The sequence below is a fragment of the Furipterus horrens genome, unplaced genomic scaffold, assembly GCF_987537825.1.
Source record: "Furipterus horrens unplaced genomic scaffold, mFurHor1.1.pri manual_scaffold_3, whole genome shotgun sequence".
Lineage (NCBI taxonomy): Eukaryota > Metazoa > Chordata > Mammalia > Chiroptera > Furipteridae > Furipterus > Furipterus horrens.
The window spans coordinates 158679438-158699610 of NW_028327173.1; the positions used below are offsets into that span (position 1 = coordinate 158679438).

Genomic DNA, 20173 nt, shown 5'->3' on the forward strand with positions numbered 1-20173 from the left:
ATAATAAAACAAATATGTAATGGCTAATATATCAACAAATTAGATAAAATACAATCATGAAAAAATATGCAATAAATACAAAAAAAGTAGAAAAAATGGAAAAGGCAGTAAAAAATCAAGTGAAGAAAACAGAAAATAAATAGCAACATGATAGACTAAAATCTAAACATGTTCATGATCATTTTCAATATAAAAACTCTGAACATTGCAGTTAAAATGGCTGAGATTGTCATATTGAATTCAAAAGCTAGGCCTAACAATATCCTGCCTATAAGAAATACTTTTAAAATATATAAAGACAAATAGGTTTAGGACTTAAAACATATCACTCAGCAATAGTAGAATACACATTAATTTTACGTACACACAGAACATTTGCATGTGTAGCAAATAAACACATGAAAATATGTTCAATGTCACTAATCAGTAAGGAAGAGAAATTAAAACCACAATAAAATACAATTTAATAACTAGTAGAATGGTGCATTTGTATCCTTTTCTCTCTTTTTTGCCTTTTTAAATATCATTTGACTTTTTTATAATGATATCTGATGTTTTGTGAGTTATTTATATCTCATTATTTTGTTATTTTAGTGATTGCTTTAAGAATTTATGGTATATATTTTTAAGTTATCATAGTCAACCTATTAGTTATATGACTTCCTACACAGTATATAAATAATCCAATGAAAAAATGGGCAAAGGACCTGACATACAGATGGCCAATACACATATGAAAAGATGCACAACACTAATCATCAGAGGAATGCAAATGAAAAGCAAAATGAGATACCATCTCAAACCTGTCAGAATGGCCACCATCAATAAATTAACAAACAACTGCTGGCGAGGATATGGAGAAAAGAGAACCCTCATGCACTGTTGGTCGGATTGCATATTGGTGCAGCCACTATGGTAAACAGTATGAAGGTTCCTAAAAAAACTTAAAATGGAACTGCCTTATGACCCAGTGATTCTACTTCTCGGTATATATCTGAAGAAATCAAAACGCTGATTCAGAAGAATATGTGCACCCCTATATTCACTGCAATGTTATTTACAATAGCCAAACTATGGAAGCAACCCAAGTATGCATCAATAAACAAGTGGATTGAAAAAAAAAAAGAATTGGTACATGTGTACAATGCAATATTAATCAATCATAAAAATTAAGGAAATTTTACCATTTGCAATAACATGAATGAACCTAGAAGATATTTTGCTAAGTGAAATAAGTCAGTCAGAGAAAGACAAATACCATATGATTTCACTTATAGGTGGACACTAAAGAACAACATAAACAAACAAAACAGAAACAGACTCATAGTTACAGAGACCAGTCTGATGGATGCCACAGGGGAAAAAGGTGAAGGGATTGAGAAGTACAAACCTGGAGTTACAAAACAGTTATGGTGATGTAAAACACAGCATAGAAAATATTAGTCGACTTCCGGCCAAGATGGAGGCTTAGACGGACACGCTAGGTCTCCCTCTACAACTAGAGAGGAATACAACTACTTCAAAACAAAGGATAACTAGAAATTCCAGAAAATAAAACTACACGGAAGTCCAACATATGAAGTTATAAACCAGCGGTGCCATTTGGGCAGGTAAGAGTTAAAGAGGGCAGTGCTGTTTGCGGTCGCACCCGGAGCGGCGGGGCGGCGAGGAATCCCGGCTGCACAAGCCCCTGGCGGTGCGCGACTCCGGCGCTGGGGAGAGCGGCCGCCGCATCGCCTTGAACAGTGAGGCCCAGGGGGACGGGAGGACGGATCCCGGTCTCCTGGCTGAATAACTGTGTGAATCCATCTTGGACCCCCGCCCCCAAAGAAAGCACCACAGGGCTGCGAAATAGGTCGCGGACAGGCAGGCGCCGGTCGCTGAATTGTGACGCGTACACAGGCACTGCCCCCGACAGCCGGCCCAAGAAAACAAAACGCATCTGTCAAAATGAGGCAGACAACTATAGAGATCCCGGTGACACAACTCACCAGGCAGCAGATAGAGAACCTGACAGATGAACAGATAAGAAACCTGTCAGAGGCTCAGTTCTGGGCCATTGTTATCAGGTGGCTTACAGAATTCACAAAAGAGCAGGAAAAAGATAAGAAAGAAGCGAAAAAATTTCATAACGAAAGGAACAAAACCGTATACGAGATAGAAGGTGAGGAAATAAAATCCAGAGTTCATTTCAACAAACTGGAATATGGAGAAGGAACAAGCAGTCAACCAATGCAGCGAGAGGAAATGGGAAGCAACAATGAGAGGATCAGAAACCTCTGGGACAGCTATAAAAGGCCCAACATAAGAATCATTGGTTTGCCAGAGAATGAGGAAGATGAACTAGAACTTGAAAAATTGAGTGAAAATATAATAAAGGAGAACTTCCCAGACTTGGGGAAGGGAATAGACTTGCAGGTCCAGGAAGCAAAGAGAGTTCCCAAGAGACTGGACCCAGGGAGAACCACTCCAAGACACATTATAATCAAAATGTCAAAAATTAAAGATAAAGAGAGAATCTTAAAAGCAGCAAGAGAAAAGAAAAGAATTATGTGCAAAGGGGTCCCAATTAGACTATCAGCTGACTTCTCAAGGGAGACCCTACAGGCAAGAAGGGACTGGCAAGAAATATTCAAAGTAATGAAAATCCAAAACCTACAACCACGAATACTCTATCCAGCGAAATTGTCATTCAGAATAGAAGGACAGAGAAAGTGTTTCCAAGACAAAATAAAACTGAAAGAGTTCATTAGATCCAAACCACTGTTATATGAGATGTTAAAGGGACTGGTTTAAAAAAACAGAAGCTAGGGAGATGAAACAAAGGCAAACTAAATAGGCAACGAGAGTGGAAAAGGAACTGTGGGTACGGGAAGCATATTGGGGGGAGGTCAACAGGGAGGGGGAATGGGGAAAGGGAGGGAGATGATATAGGAATTGGGGATCAAGGTAGGAGGGAATGGAATAGACGGAGAGAGGTTGGGAGGAACTGTATGCACAACTAATGGACATAATCTAAAAGGGGGGGGACAACTGGAGGGAGGGGGGCCACCGGGTGGAGGGGAGCAGAGGGAAGGGAAATTGGCACAAATGTAATATTTTAATCAATAAAACACATTAAATCTGAAAAAAAAAAGAAAATATTAGTCAATAATATGTAATAACTATGTATTGTGCCAGCTGAGTACTGGAACTGTCACTGTAAAGTATGTCATTGTCTAACCACTGTGCTGTACACCTGAAATGAATACAAAATAATATTAAATGTAAACTGTAATTAGAAATATATAATAAAGTTAAAAATTAAAAGGGAGAAAAAAGTATATGTAGTATATTATTTATATAAAATTATAGGAAATGCAAAGTGAAAAATAAATTAGTAATACGTCCTATCACTGATTGCCTGGGGACTGAGATTGGGTAAGGATAGGAGGAAGTGATTTGCAGGAAGTCCAAGACAACTTTTGGATGTGGTGGTTACAGGGTAAATACATAAACAAGGCCTATCAAAGTATGTATTTTAAATATGAGCAGTTAATTGTATGTCAATTATACCTCAATAACTTATTAAATAAACCTTGTTTAAAAATTAATTTTATCCCTCTGTTAGCAGAGTCAGTACTCCGTTATTCACATTCTATGAATTCAAGATGGTATAGAATTGCTGCTTCTAGGATTATGATGATGATGACAACCACAATGACAGTGATGTCAGTGGCCCCCATCACCACCGCCTCTTGTGTTCTGGCAGTTTGTTCCTCTAGGTATCCATCATTTAAACCCTAGAAGAAACTCACTGTCATGGACACTTGTATCCTCACATTTAAATCTGAGGAAAGTGAGTCTCAGATTTTTCTGAAATTATCAGTAGTAGAGGTAGTAGAGCCAGAGCCTTTGCCTTTTTTTCTCAAGTACTTGATTCTCTCACTTGAAGTTTCTGGAGGGGTTTATTTGCACATAATAATGTAAATTTATTATAGCTTAGTCATTGCTTTCTACACAGAAATTCATTACTCAAAATTAAAAGAATGTGCTATCTTGGCCACATCTACCTACATTTCCCACTCCATTAGTTATACAACATTTTAAAGCATTTTTTAATATATCCCTTAATGATTTACAGCTTTGGAGGTGAGAACCTCCTAAAATAATGTTGGGTACAAAGTAAGCCTAAAAATCTCATTAATGATTATTTTCAAATGATAATTTCTTACCAATGAAACTGTTTTATAAATGTTCTGGCTTTTTTGTTTGTTTTTTTTTTTTTTGCACTATTATTGCTTTACCCTTATTCCTGCCTTCTTACTGTTCCTTTAATTGTACTTAAAAATAATTTTTTATTCTCCAAGAATTTCAAAAGATATGCCTTACTTCTCTACTTGAGCGTTCTTTGGTGAACTCAATATTTAATTTTTATTAGTTCTCCAATATATGTTTTCCCGCCTAATGAAATCTTGTCTTCAGTCCTCACAACATGTTTGTTATTTCCTTTCAGTTATATTTCCACCTGATACATTTGGATGCTGCTTTTGATTAGAATTGGACTTGCAGAGACAATAAAAGGAATGGCACATATTTTGGCTTAGTTATAAAGCGCTGAAATAAGAAATATGAAGTAAGCGCTTAAGCTATTACTGTCATCCTCTTTTACTATCCTCACAGAAGTAAAGAGAAAACTGAAAAAACACAGGATGGAAACCTACCACTATCTCTGGGAGAAATTTATCATGTCTTTTTACCTCAAGATGATATCTAGGGTTCTTTCTGACATCAGAGGTTTATTAGTTTTTGAAATTATATTGCTGACAGATAATTATGTACGTATAGGTATTGGGAAAATTCTATCAAAAAAGAAAACACTAGCCCTGGCTGCTGTGGCTCCGTGGATTGAGCACTGGCCTGCAAACCAAAGGGTCACTGTTTCAATTACCATTCAGGACACATGCCTGGGCTGAGGGCTAAGCCCCAGTTGGGGGCTTGCAAGAGGTAACCACACATTGATGTTTCCCTCCCTCTCTTTCTCCCTCCTTTCCCCTCCCTCTAAAAATAAATAAATAAAATCTTTATTAAAAAAAAAAAAACACTACAGGTAGCCCCCATATAACACAGTTGTTAGGTTCCTAACAAATACCATGTTATTCAAATCCATGTTATATGAAACAAAGAACTAGTACAAAAAGGGGGATTAGTTTTCAAAAATTTCAAAAACATACTATTATTTTTATAATTAAGAGAAATATCTTTATAAAGCAATTTTTATCAAAAGTTACATATTAATAGGAATTAAGTAATGTTTTCTTCGTCATCACTACTAAGCTCCATTAACCAAATGTGTTTTCTTTTTGACAAGATATCCTCATCCTCTGAACTTCCTTCAGCATTGTCTTGATTTCTATGCTCTACTTTTTGCAAAAAATCTGTTATTTTAGATTGCTTACTTTTAGCTGATATCTTTATAAATTTCATTATACAGTGTTAAGCACTTTTGAAGTTCTCTCTTAAACTTTGTACTCCTTTCAGTGCAAGGATCTTCATTTAAGAAATACGACTCTGTTTGGCTAAGTCTAGGCCTTTCTTTATGCTTTTTAGAGTAAACTGTTTAACTCCTTCATTTTCATCGGTGTTACTGTCCCTAAGTTATCTTGGCACTTTCCAGATGTCATTTCCACCAAAACTGCTTCATCAGTTTCTTCTTCTACCAGCAATTCTTGGATATCGTCTACAGTCATATCATCAAAACCTTCCCCTCCTAAAGATTTAGTAAGTTCTGCTATTGCATCCATCCTGTTTTCTTCTGGCTCAATTAGATTTTCACTTTGAATTGACTCCAACCATATATTTTTCCAACAAGCATTTAATGTTGTCAGTTTTATTTCTTTGATGGATGAGTTTATTAGATTAATACAGTCCAAAATTTTATCACGTTCAGCATTGTATGGTGATTTCCCTAATTTCATGTTATACAGGAGCTTCCCCCAATTCCCTAACCATGTTAGAGCGAAACCGTGTTATAGAAGTGCCGTGTTATAAAAGGGATACCTGTATATTTTTTAAAACTGCTACATAAGAGCCATATTGAAAATGTTTTAAAGCATACTTATTAAGTATTTAATTTTGAATCAATGGTTATTTAAGCCTTTCTTTGTTCCAAGGAGAGATTGAAATGACTAATCCAGTTTTATTTTTTAGTTATATATTCAGTCACAAGAATTGGAATAAATGTAAGTTTCAAACCCTAACTATTTTGTAACATAAGAGTAAAGTTGTAGAGAAAATGGTAAATCGAGGGAGAATTGAGTCACTGATACATTTATGCACTGGCTTGTCAGGAGATCTCAGAGGTTGAGAACCACTTTGGAGTAAGGCATCTTTTAAGCACAGGTAGAAGCCAATTGACAATTAGAGCCAGTCCCCTTAGAAGACTTTCTGTTTATGAAAAGGCGATCAGTGCAGCATGTAACTTAAGAATTCCTCTTATGTGAATGCTGTGTACTCAGCTTACCATGTATGGCCAACAGGCCCTGACCTAAGACTTTTGACTGTTTTGCCACAGCTTTTACTGTGCTTTTTTTATGCTTACACCCTATTCTCTTAAACTGATATATCCTTTTAAAGTAATGTCTTCTATGAAAATAAGATCTTACCTTTTCATCATCTGGATGATAGTGTTTTTTTACACTTTAAAAAATGTATCAATGTTTATAGCTGATCAAATTACTTTGTAAAGATTGCTTTATTTTTATTACACAAACTTTTGGAAGTTTGAAAACATTCCAGTAGATGTTTGGCTATATTTTTTCATCTAAATTTTTGGACAAGTGTTTATATAGATTCAACTTACTTTCCCAGACACTTGAGTTTGCATTTTAATGATAAACTGACCAAATGCCAAAATATCACAGGATCACAAGTGCTATCAAGTGGTTGGTTGTGTTTATACTGCAGCCTGGTATATTTATTTATTTTGTGGGGAGTCTATCTCTTTGCATTTTTCATAACATTCAGCAAAAGATTCCAGAGAGGACTAAAGTATAACCAATGATACTATTTATGAATTCTTAAGCACAATTGTTCCATTCCAGATAATTAGTTGAAGCTTGGTTTCAGTGGAAAAGTTAATTGGAAAGTGGGGTTTCCTAACATTTCTTCTCTTCTTTGGCAATTCCTTGGTGATTAGTGCAGTTTTCCATAAGCCTGTGCTGTGTTGCTGATATTTGGAATGTTAGATAAATAAATAGTATTTGCGTATGTGATTGCTGCTTCTGATTCAAGTGTGGTGTTCAGATAAAGTCTGATCAGGCAACTGATGCAACTGCTTCTTGCTGCTGACATTCCCATCATTGCTTTGAAGTTTCCTGGGAGAATAGCAGCTTATTGTTCTTGGGAGAATAGCAGCTCCTCTTTTCTAGCAAAGAGTGAAGCAGGGAATCTGAGAGAAAGGCAAGCTAGGTGGCTATAGGAAGGAATGCTGACAATTCTGTATTCTCCCCAGGGGTAAATTCTAGCTATTTGGTTTAATTATTTTTCTCTGTCAAGAAATATGCATAAGTGCTTTAAAGTTCTCTTTGGTGTGCAGAATGGGTGGTGGGGGTACTTTTCATGCATTTTTTCCTATTTTTCAAATGGCCTGGTATAGTAAAGTTGAAAGTACTGCACAAATACCATCTATACATATTTCACTTAATGTATAATAGATATGCTCCCTGAAAGTCAATGTAATATGAAAAGGTAGGCCTTAACGATCTGATCAGCAAAGATTAAAAAGTGATAAGCTCAGTATTAATGAGAGTACAGAGAAATAGGTACAAGAGTAGACACATATATGTTTTCTGCAGGATATTTTAGTAAATATGTGTGTATGAATGTATTTCTTTCTGTATACAGATGCATATATAATCAATATACATTCCTTCCAACCTAAAAAATAAATTAATTTTTAATAACTAAAGTAAAATATTTTCATAAGTTCATAATGTTATGGAGATAAAGAAAACAATGTATCAAACTTTTAAAGGTAAATACTAATACTAAATAATATTTTTCTATTAAAATATTGACATAACTTTCAGTGAGTCAAGTGATGCACTGAATACCAATATATAATACTATTAATTGTGCTTATTGCAAATGAAACTCAGTATAGTGATGGTCTATCTTTCTTAAAAACACTCTATGTTAAAAGTCTTTAAAACATTCATGAACTTATATAGTAATTACATAAGTATAAAATAGTAATAAAATGATTCATATTTATAAAATATTATTATTTTTCCAAAGTATTTTATGCCCATAATTTTCTTTGTATATCAATCATTGTGTTACCTAGTGCAGAAATGTTTATCATTCTTAATTTGTCAGTTTCCTGAAATTAAGACATTGAATGATACACTCTAGAAAAATTATTTTAGTATTAAAGAGCTTTATCTATCTAGATGCAAATTCTAAGACCATTCAGGAAATGACAAAGAAATACTGAAAGGAATAAAAGAGGGAGCCAAAGAAATAACTTAAGCTAAGTGTACAGTTTTATATATCTCTCTATGGCATTTTCGTGTGAGTTTGGCATATACACGTGCATTGGTTATTTGCCTATTTATTCCCTGAAGTTTTTTGGCCGTGGTCTGTATCTCAGGAACCAGAACTCTGAAGACTACTTTCTTTAGACTTCTTTGCCCGCTAGGTTTAGACATGAGGAAGCACTGCAGTAAAATTAAAAATGAGAAGATAGAGGAAGCCAGAGTATTTCTTCCCTTCTCTCTCTGACTTGGACAGTACCTAAATCAATGTCTGGGTTTCCTCCATGAATTAAGCTCCCATTGGGAAAGACCCCCTCTATGGTCCCAGTTCTCTTCTATCTTTTCCAATTTAGTCTTGGCACCCCCATCAATTAAGTTTTGTATTGTATAATGTTAGTGGGGATGCAAATTGGTGCAGCCAAGGTGGAAAACAGTATAGGGTTTCCTCAAAGAAATAAAAATAGAATTGCAATATGATCCAGCAGTCCTACTTCTGAGGATTTATCCAAAATAGTTGAAATCAGGCTCTTAGAAAGATGTTAGGATTCCCATATTTATTACAACCTTATTAACATCCAAGATGTGAATGCAACCTAAATATTCACTGACAGATGAATGAATAAAAAATATTTTGTATAAACATACAATGGAATATTACTCAGCCATACAAAGAAGGAAATCCTGCAATATGTAACACCATAAGTGAACTTTAAAGACTGTGCTAGTGAAATAAACTGGTCACAGAAGTACAAATTTTGTATGATTCCACTTCTTTGAAGTATCTAAAATAATCTAATTCATGGAATCAAAGATTGGAATGGTAGTTACGAGGAGCTGAGGAGAGGGGGAGATAAGGAGTTACTAATCAACAGGAAAAATGTTTCAATTAAGCAGAGAAATAAGTTCTGAATATTTGCTGCACAACATTGTACCTACTATCAACAACACTGTACTGGATACTTTTAAGGAGGTCCAAAACCCTATAACTCTTTAATAGCAGAATCAGGTTTTATAGTATCAGTATAAATCAATAATTTAATCAATTTTCTGTGTTTTGATAATTAGCTACTTAATTTTTTTCCCTATTATCGGTATCTGCAGGAATTTGTTCTTTACTGTTAAAGGCAAAATACATTTATATGTTTGAATGATACAATTATCTACATTGGTTAGCTAGAAGTAATTAAAAGCCAGCTGGGGCCCTGACTGGTGTGACTCAGTGGGGTGGGAGTCCTCCCACAAACTCAATGTTTGCCGATTTGATTCCCGGTCAGGGCACATGCCTGGGTTGAGAGCCAGGACCCTGGTTAAGGGCATACAAGAGACAACCAAATGATGCTTCTCTTATACATTAATGTTTCTCTTTCTCTCTTTCTCTATCCTTTCCCCTCCCTCTAAAATTAAATAAAATCTTTTAAAAACCCTACTGAGTACTCAGTACTGTTCTGAGAGAGAGAGAGAGAGAGAGAGAGAGAGAGAGAGAGAGAGAGAGAGAGAGAGAGAATATAACCACTTATAATCATATTTTTGACACAGTGTTACCTCAGTACTCACCTGCTTTCAGATGAGGAAAAAATGTTTTGGCACTTTGTAATTGTTCACCACTCATCACACTCCGCAAAAGAAAATGTTTCATCAATAGTCACTTGACACTCATTGAAACAAATTAATGATGAGTACTGAGGTACCACTGTATTTTAATTGAATAGGTTGGGCATAGAGGCTCAGTGTGGTTACATAACTTGCCTAAAGTCATATTGCTAGTAAACGGCTCAAATGGAATTTTAATCAAGCTTTTTATATTATTCCATCATGCCTAATGCACAATGACCTTGAAAGTAAAATGAAAAAAAGCACGACATACCATGAATCTCAGACTTTGGAATATTAGGGTTAGAGTAGGACAATCATGGACCAACAGCAACATTAACACTGTTCTAGGCCCTTGACAGTTACATTATTTTCTGCTTTTAGTTACATTATGTTTTGCTTTTTACATTGACATATAGCTCTTTATTCTGTGGGCAAGTAAGTTAAGAAAAAAAAAATTCATCACCACTAAAAGAAAAGTCAGGTAAGCATATTTGTAGTAGTTAATGAACAGTAAAAAAGAGTATGATTGCTCTTACATGTGATATTTCTCTTATTTATTCTATAGTTTTTGAGTATCTACTTGCTGCAGGTACTAGGGATTGGGGTGGCGGGGCTCCCAGGGAAGTTTCACACCAATGTGATATTTAAGGGTCTTGAAAGACAGCTAAGTGTTTGGACTACAGATAGGAAAAAGACATGCATGCCCTAAGAAACACAATGAACAAAGGGTTTGAGCAGGAAAAATATATGCTGAAGCAAAGAAATGGTGGGTAGAAACCATCTCTACTACATATACATACACATACACATTATCCTTTTTTATTTTATTTTTGTGAGAGAGAGCAGTTTGATCTTTCTGTTTGCAGTTTTTTTATAATTGAAATATATTTGACATATAGCACTGTAGAAATTTAAGATGTCCAACATGTGGGTTAGATACATTTATATATTTCAGCATGATTGGCATTGCTGCTATAGATACAGTTTCCATTTCATCACATAATCATCATTTATTTTTTGTGGTGGGAATAATTAAGCTCTATCTCCTTGTAGGTTTGATAATTAAACTATAGTATTGTCTATATTCACTATACTGTGCACTGTATCTCTAGGACTTACTTATCTACTAGTCGCAAATTTGTACCCTTTAACAGCCTGGCTTCTGTCACCCCACCCCTTAGCCCCTGGTAACTATCATTTTACTCTTTGTTTTTATAAGTTTAGACTATTAGATTCCACATATGAGTGATATGTTTTCTGAGCTCTCTTTTCCTAAGTTTTCTCTTCTTTCATAGCAGTGAACACTATTTTGTAAACAAACATCTTTCCTACCTTTGTTTCTTAAATATTAATAAATATCAACACTAATATTGTTTTAATATTTAATAACTTTAAAACAACCAGTAAAATAAGTTTATTTTGTAACATTGGTATCTGAGGAGAAAAATATTAGGTATAAAAATAGAATATAAAACTTTCAGGTATTCTGATCTAACTGTGGAGCTAGACGGCGGGGCAGGGAAATGGATGTACATGCGTATTATAAAATCATACTTGCCCTTTGGATATATGATCTATTATAGTACAAGCACTTCCTTTAGCCAACCCTAAATGCCCATGCATAAATTCCTCTTCACCTCCTTTCTTTTTTCAAAAGTGCTGCTAATAATATAAATCATTCTTATTCTTATTTTTAATTGGCTTTTATATCATTGATTTGTAGAATGGATATAGAATGCCCAAATTGTACAAAGAAAAACTACAAGAAAACTGAAACAAAAGTAGAATGTTGGGTATTGTCTTTTTTTTTTTTTTAAGTCTAAGTCCTATAATTAAATTGTCCTTGATAAATGCCAGTGGGAAAAGTTGCTGTATGCTGTCACTGAGTTTGTCCATCTCCTGTAATAGAATTTAAAAATAATAAGACTGAGAATCTTGATTCAATAACAAATCAGACACTACTATTGGAATGGAAGTGGGTTACCTAATTTGTAATAAATCTCTAATAGGAAATGTAAATATTGAGTGTCTAACAATATTTTCATTTGGTGGGTCAGTGTTTTTAAGGAATTAAGAAGCTGTAACTAGAGAATTTAATTACTCTTTGAAAGGCTGCTGCTGCTTTGCCTGAGGCTTACCTCTTGCAGGTTCTGAATGATGACTTTCTTATTCAATGCTCTGCCTTACAGCCTGAGTTAAAATGAGATAATTTATAATTAGTAGATATTTTTTAAATTCAACTTTGTTGGACTTCCGGCCAAGATAGAGGCTTAGACGGACACGCTAGGGCTCCCTCTACAACTAGAGAGGAATACAACTACTTCAAAACAAAGGATAACTAGAAATTCCAGAAAATAAAACTACACGGAAGCCCAACATATGAAGTTATAAACCAGCGGTGCCATTTGGGCAGGTAAGAGTTAAAGAGGGCAGCGCTGTTTGCGGTCGCACCTGGGACAGCGGCGGGGCAGCGAAAAATCCCGGCAGCAGTCAAGCCCCTGGCAGTGCGCGACCCCAGCGCTGGGGAAAGCAGCCACCGCATCGCCTTGAACAGTGAGGCCCAGGGGGGCGGGAGGACGGATCCCGGTCTCCTAGCTGAGTAACTGTGTGAATCCATCTTGGACCCCCGCCCCCAAAGAAAGCACCACAGGGCTGCGAAATAGGTCGCGGACAGGCAGGCGCCGGTCGCTGAATTGTGACGCGTACACAGGCACCGCCCCCGACAGCCGGCCCAAGAAAACAAAACACATCTGTCAAAATGAGGCAGGCAACTATAGAAATCCCGGTGGCACAGCTCACCAGGCAACAGATAGAGAACCTGACAGATGAACAGATAAGAAACCTGTCAGAGGCTCAGTTCTGGGCCATTGTTATCAGGTGGCTTACAGAATTCACAAAAGAGCAGGAAAAAGATAAGAAAGAAGCGAAAAACATTCATAACGAAAGGAACAAAACCACATACGAGACAGATGGTGAGGGAAAAAAATCCAGAGTTCATTTCAACAAACTGGAATATGGAGAAGGAACAGGCAGTCAACCAATGCAGAGAGAGGAAATGGGAAGCAACAATGAGAGGATCAGAAACCTCTGGGACAGCTATAAAAGGCCCAACATAAGAATCATTGGTTTGCCAGAGAGTGAGGAAGATGAACTAGAACTTGAAAAATTGAGTGAAAATATAATAAAGGAAAACTTCCCAGACTTGGGGAAGGGAATAGACTTGCAGGTCCAGGAAGCAAAGAGAGTTCCCAAGAGACTGGACCCAGGGAGAACCGCTCCAAGACACATTATAATCAAAATGTCAAAAATTAAAGATAAAGAGAGAATCTTAAAAGCAGCAAGAGAGAAGAAAAGAATTATGTGCAAAGGGGTCCCAATTAGACTATCAGCTGACTTCTCAAGGGAGACCCTACAGGCAAGAAGGGACTGGCAAGAAATATTCAAAGTAATGAAAATCCAAAACCTACAACCACGAATACTCTATCCAGCGAAATTGTCATTCAGAATAGAAGGACAGAGAAAGTGTTTCCAGGACAAAATAAAACTGAAAGAGTTCATTAGATCCAAACCACTGTTATATGAGATGTTAAAGGGACTGGTTTAAAAAACAGAAGCTAGGGAGATGAAACAAAGGCAAACTAAACAGGCAACGAGAGTGGAAAAGGAACTGTGGGTACGGGAAGCATATTGGGGGGAGGTCAACAGGGAGGGGGAGTGGGGAGAGGGAGGGAGATGATATAGGAATTGGGGATCATGGTAGGAGGGAATGGAATAGACGGAGAGAGGTTGGGAGGAACTGTATGCACAACTAATGGACATAATCTAAAAGGGGGGGACAACTGGAGGGAGGGGGGCCACCGGGTAGAGGGGAGCAGAGGGAAGGGAAATTGGCACAAATGTAATATTTTAATCAATAAAACACATTAAATCTGAAAAATAAATAAATAAATAAATTCAACTTTGTTTATTTGTATATTTTTTAAAAATCAAAGTTTTTACTAATTATGTGACCTGTATTTTGATATATGTCCTTACAGCTTATGTCTGTGTGTGTGTGTGTGTGTGTGTGTGTAGTTGAATATCTCTCTTACTAATTTGCCTGTTAACAAAATCTTGTACAACATCAATTAAAATATTACAGAATTGTTTTGCTATACTTATTATATGTAGCTATAATTTTACACATTCTTAAATAGTATAATTTAAAATGGAAACATCTCTTACTTTTGGCTTTTTTTCTGATATAGTTGTGATGTGAGATGTAGTTTAGTTGCTCCATTAGATCTAATTCAACTATAGGTACACTTTTTCTTATTGAACAATTATTTGCTTATATGCAACTTTAGTAATGATTTTCCATCAGGGGATGATTACTTGAGCAAGAGCTTGTTGTTTCCATTGAAATCATGACTCCATAACTTATTTTATAACTGGAAATTTGTACCTTTTGACCCCCTTTACACATTTCTCCCATCACTCACTCTCGAAAGCACAAATCTGATTCCAGTATCTATGAGCTTGGTTTTCTGGCCTCTTTTCTATTTTTCTTTAGATTTCACATATAAATGAGATCACATGGTATTTACTTATGTCACTCAGCATAGTGCCCTTGGGGTGCATGCATGCATGTTGTCACAAATAGTGTGATTTCAATCTTTGTATGGCTGTATAATATACATTCGTTTATGGATGAGTTTTATATATATATATATGTATATATATATATATTTATTTATTTATGAATATATATGTATATATATATGAGAGAGAGTGTGTCTTCTTTATCTATTAATCGATTGATGGACACTTAGATTGTTGCCATATCTTAGCTATTGTAAATTCAGTGAACTTGGGGTGCATATATCTTTTCAAGTTAGTATTTTTATTTTCCTTAGGTAAATACACAGAAGTGAAAATTCTGGATCATATGGTATTTCTATTTTTATTTTTTTGAGGAATTTTTATACTGCATTCCATAGTAGCTGAGCCAATTTATATTCCTACCAACACTCCATAAGGATTCCCTTTCCTCTGCATACTTACCAACACTTCCTATTTTTTGTCTTCTTTTTATAATAGCCATTCTAACAGGTGTGAGGTGACACTTCATTGTGGTTTTGATTTGAATTTACCTGATGATTAGTCATTTTAATCATTTTTATGTACCTGTTGACCATCTGTTCATCTTCTTTAAACAATGTCTATTCATATCTGCTGCCCATTTTTATTTAGAATTTTTTCTGTTGAGGTGTACATTTTTAAATATATTTTGTACATTAGCTCTTTATCAGATACATGATTTGCAAATATTTTCCCCTGTTAAGTATGTTACCTTTTCATTTTATTGACTTTTATCCTTGATTTTGTGAATGTGATATATCACATTGACTGACTGTGAAGGTTGAATCATATTTGCATCCCTGGAACAACTTGCACTTGATCATGATGTATTATACTTTTCATGTATTGTTGAATTCTACATCCTAATATTTTGTTGAGGATTTTGCATCTACTTTTCATTGAGAATATTGGCAGGTAACTTTCTATCCTTACAGTATCCTTGTCTGGTTTTGGTATCAGGGTAATGCTCACCTCATAAAAGAAGTTTGGAAGTATTCCCTCTTATAGTTTTTGCAAGAGTTTGAAAAAGATTGGTGTTAATTATTTTTCCATATTGATCTTTTTTTAATTGTTCTTTAAATTTATTTAATTTTATTCCATTGCCATTTACCTCCCTTTTACTCCCACTCCCCTCAATCACCACACTGTTGTCCATGTTTAAGAGCCCTTTTGCCTTTTTGCTCCATCTCTCTACCCTCAAACCCCTCCCATAGCTGTCAGCCTGCTCTCCATTATGAGTCTTTCTCTGTTTGCTTGTTAGTTCAGTTTGTTCATTAGATTCCAATATGAGTGAAATCATATGATATTTGTCTTTCTCTGACTGGCTTATTTCACTTAGCATAATGGTCCACCCATGCTGTTGCAAAGGGTAAAATTTTCTTCTTTTTTTACAGCCAAGTAGTATTCCATTGTGTAAATGTCCCATAGGTATTTGATCCACTCATCTAGTGATGGGCACTTGGGCTGCTGCCATAACTTGGTGATTTTAAATAACGCTGCAATGAACATAGGGGTACTTAATGCTCTTTAAATTAGTCTTTTGGGTTTCTCGGATATATTTTCAGAAGGAGGATAGTTGGGTCAAAAGGCATTTTCATTTTTAATTTTTTAAGGTATCTCTATACTGCTTTTGACAGTGGCTGTAGGTATTAATTTTTAGTTAAAGTCTTAGAAGAATTCACCAGTAAAGCTGCCTGGTCCTGGACTTTTTTGTTCATTAGGAGTTTTTTGATTATTTATTCAATCTCTTTTCTAGTAATCAGTCTGTTCAGATTTTCTATTTATTATTCAGTCTTGGTAAGTTGTATGTTTCTATGAATTTATCTATTTCTTCTAGACTGACCAATTTTTTGGCATATAATTGTTCAATAGTCTCAAATTATTCTGTGTGGTCCTGTGGTATTAGTCATAATGTCTCCTCTTTTATTTCTGATTTTATTTATTTGCATTTTTCTCTTTGTTTTTTCATGGTGAGTCTAGCTATAAGTTTGTCAATTTAATTTATCCTTTCAAAGAACCAGATCTTAGTTTCATTTGGTCTTTGCTATTCCTTTTTTGTCTCAATTTCTTTTATTTCTGCTCTAATGTTTGATATTTTCTTTCTTCTACTTACATAGGCTTCACTTGTTCCTCATTTAGTTCCCTGAGGCGTAAATTTTGAGATTTTTTTTGTTTGTTTCTTGAGATAGGCATTTATTGATATAAACTTTCCTCTTAGAAATACTTTTGCTGTATCCCGTACATTTTGGTATATTTCTCTTTTGTTTTGCCTTAAGGTGTTGTTTTTTTGTTTGTTTCTTTGTTTTTATTTCCCCTTTGATTTCCTTTGACTCATTGGTTGTTCAGGAGCATATTGTTTAATCTCCACATATTTGTGAATTTCCAATATTTTTTGTAGTTGATTCTGGTTTCATACTATTATGGTTGGAAAAGAGTCTTGTTATGATTTTAAGCTTCTTAAATTTATTAAGATTTGTGGCTTAATATATGACCTATTTGGAGAATGTTTTATGTGCACATGAGAAGAATGTGTATTCTGTTGCTCTTGTATGGAATGTTCTATATGTATCTATGTCCATTTGGCCTACTATGTTTCATATTGATTTTTCTGTCTAGATAATCTATCCATTTATATAAGTAAGGAATTAAAGTCCCCTACTATAATTCTATTCTATATCTCCGTTTAGGTCCATTAATATTTTCTTTATATATTTATGTGCTCTTGTTTGCCTGATTTGTAGTTGGTGTTCAACCAGCCTTTAGGGTTCTATCCAAGGAAATTATTCCATATGTAGCTGTAGACTCAATGTGTTCACAAGAGTTGAGTTCACATCTTCCTACATTGCTATCCTAAAACAGAACCTCCGGGTTTTTCTTTACTTTGTTTGATTTAATCATTGGAGGTGTAAATTTGGGCCCTATCTAGGAAACTCTAAATCTAAAAATTTTTGCAATGAGACCATGTGCAAAGTTGGAATATATAATTATAAAGAAATTAGTCAATTGAATGGCCACCAAAAGAAAATTGTACAAATAGTGATTGACTCTACAAAGATATGGTACCTATGGGTTAAAAACAAAACACAAAATGCACACACAAGCTCACTAATCCTGAGTCCTGAAAGGCAAAATGGTTTTCTTTAACATTGGAAGGAATAAAATATCTTATTCGCATGGAAACGAAACCAGTCCTCTCTTTAATGATGAAAAAACAAACACAAAATGGAACATGAACCACTCTATTTGAAGGGAATTATTTTTAATTAAAGGAAAACTACAAAGCAACTGATTCTAAGAGCACTTAATTTACTTATTGTATTTAACAAGAATTTGTACAATGAAATAACTTATTCTCTAATAATAAAGAAGACAAGTTCTCAAACTGGCAAACTAAACCAGGAGTCTTGATTAGCTAATTGATCAGTTTGGAAATGGTCTAGTAGATAAAAATTTATTGGGATTGTGCTTTTTCTCTCTATTGTATGTGATAGGATTTTCTCTTGTATATGAAAGTATTTCCCTTGTCAAATTTTGTTTAGTACACAAGCCTATTATTTCTCATTTTATATTTTCATAAAAGTCAAGGTTTGTGAAATGCATGTTAATAGTTAAGAAGTACCATAAAACATGGCAAGAATAAAAAATAGTGAAAGCATGCCTGACAAACCAGAGATGGCTGAGATTGAAAAATTCAGTAAGATGAAATTGAAGAAGACAGAGTGCATAGAAAATCCACTGCCCTCAAAAGAAACAATTGAGCAGGAGAAGCAATCAGGGGAATAATAATGAGGCACACACCACCAATATGAACTGTACATTCCACAGCATTGTCTTCTTATTTCACTTCTTTTAGCTGTTTCACTTTGTAAGATATGAAGAGGTTGGATCAATTTAAATGACTGTACTGCCACATTTTACATCAGAGTACTGACAGCAAAGCTGCACCTGCCTCTCCCATCTGCCTGTCTGGCTGGCAGGGAAGGAAAAGAACTTGCACATTGGTGAAGGAAGAAGCTGGGTAGAACAACAGTGAAATCTAGAGTAAAACCCAAGGTGGTCCAAAGTGTTCTGCAGGCTCTAAAATGCAGTTTAATTAGAGTGTCTTTTTTTGTTGTTGTTCAAATGATTTTATTTATTGAAATATATGATTTTTAATATGTGGACAAAAAGTTTAAAACTTAAAAAAATTGGTAACAGTTTATAAATTAAATTCATTTGAAATTATTTTATATACTACTAATACTAACTTAGTAGGTTTTTCAAAATTGTTTTCCCACTTGATTCAATTAGAATTTCACTCAGTTTTGCATTAGCCATATTGTGGCTTAGTCAAAAAGACATTTACAGTATTTCATTCAACAAGAATTCCAGGTATAGACATTTAAGGGTTAACCTGGTAACTCAATTATTCCATCAAAAAACAAATCTTCCTCTATCTTCCTTTTGTAACATCTTTAGTGAGTGCTACTTTACACCCATGTTTCAGGGTAATAAAAAAGAAAATAGAAGAAACAGGATTAGAAGACTTTTGCTTATATCTCATTGGCAGAACTGTGTTAGGTGGTTATCTCGTTGCAAGGAGGGTTGGGATATTGCATCAAGGTAGGAAAGGTAAAAGGGGCTGAAATGTTATTCTATGAAGAAACTTATAGTATCTGCCACCTTCTACCTTTAACTAAAAATTATATGCAAACTTTCTACTTATATATTTAAATCAAATGAATCTATCCTCTCCCTTGCATGGTAGGTAATTTCAAAGTTATAGCAATTTACTACATTTAGTTTTGAAGTTCAGAATCTTTGGGTAGTCTCTCTAACAATTCCAGATTTCACTTTGTGATCCTTGGGCCTATAAATTAGAGACAAGTCATCTTTCTACAACAATCCCAATGTATTATTGTAGAAAAAAGGTGACAAGATAGTAGCAATTTTATTAATGAAAGTCTCATTTAGTAAGAGGGAAAGTGGAAAATATATGACTCGTTGTAGACAGCAAATGTAGAGTCCAGAGGGACAGGTATATATAGGACTTCCTATACTAACATGGCAAGCCCTGGCACTTTTGGGGGGGGGTAAATTTTTTTGTCCATTTTTTTAAAGTCCTCGGTTACACCTCTAGGAGACCATCCTCGCACAGCATGTCAACACCTATATACTCTAGGCAGGTACTGTGTAAAGTGAAAGTAAATGAATAAGGGCTCTAGAAATGATTAAAATGCATTACATATATACAATAACCATAAACAGGGACCGTCTCAGAAAATCCAGGTTTATGGTCTTCCTATATGGGAAGCGACTCCACTTAGACCCCACGTTTATTGCTGCAACCAAAGAACTTAGACATTACTTTAAGTACAGCTATATCTAGCCAAACTAGAGGCATGTTTGGGAATATGTACCATCCTCTGGAAAATATACCAGGCTTCAATAAGATGGGTTTCAAG

The 20173-nt window shown here is 35.0% G+C and overlaps 2 protein-coding genes across 2 annotated transcripts in view; both read left to right on the top strand.

Annotated features, from left to right (window-relative positions):
• Positions 1-20173, top strand: part of UNC13C (unc-13 homolog C) — a 496691-nt gene that overhangs the window by 222202 nt on the left and 254316 nt on the right. The window lies entirely within an intron of this gene.
• Positions 18384-18512, top strand: LOC150016513 (thymosin beta-4-like). Its single transcript, XM_090272002.1, has one exon. It carries the CDS (start codon positions 18384-18386, stop codon positions 18510-18512), a length of 129 nt encoding a protein of 42 aa, XP_090128128.1.

Excerpts from the sequence above, each read along its gene's own strand:
- LOC150016513 (XM_090272002.1), top strand. The coding sequence starts at position 18,384 with ATGCCTGACAAACCAGAGATGGCTGAGATTGAAAAATTCAGTAAGATG.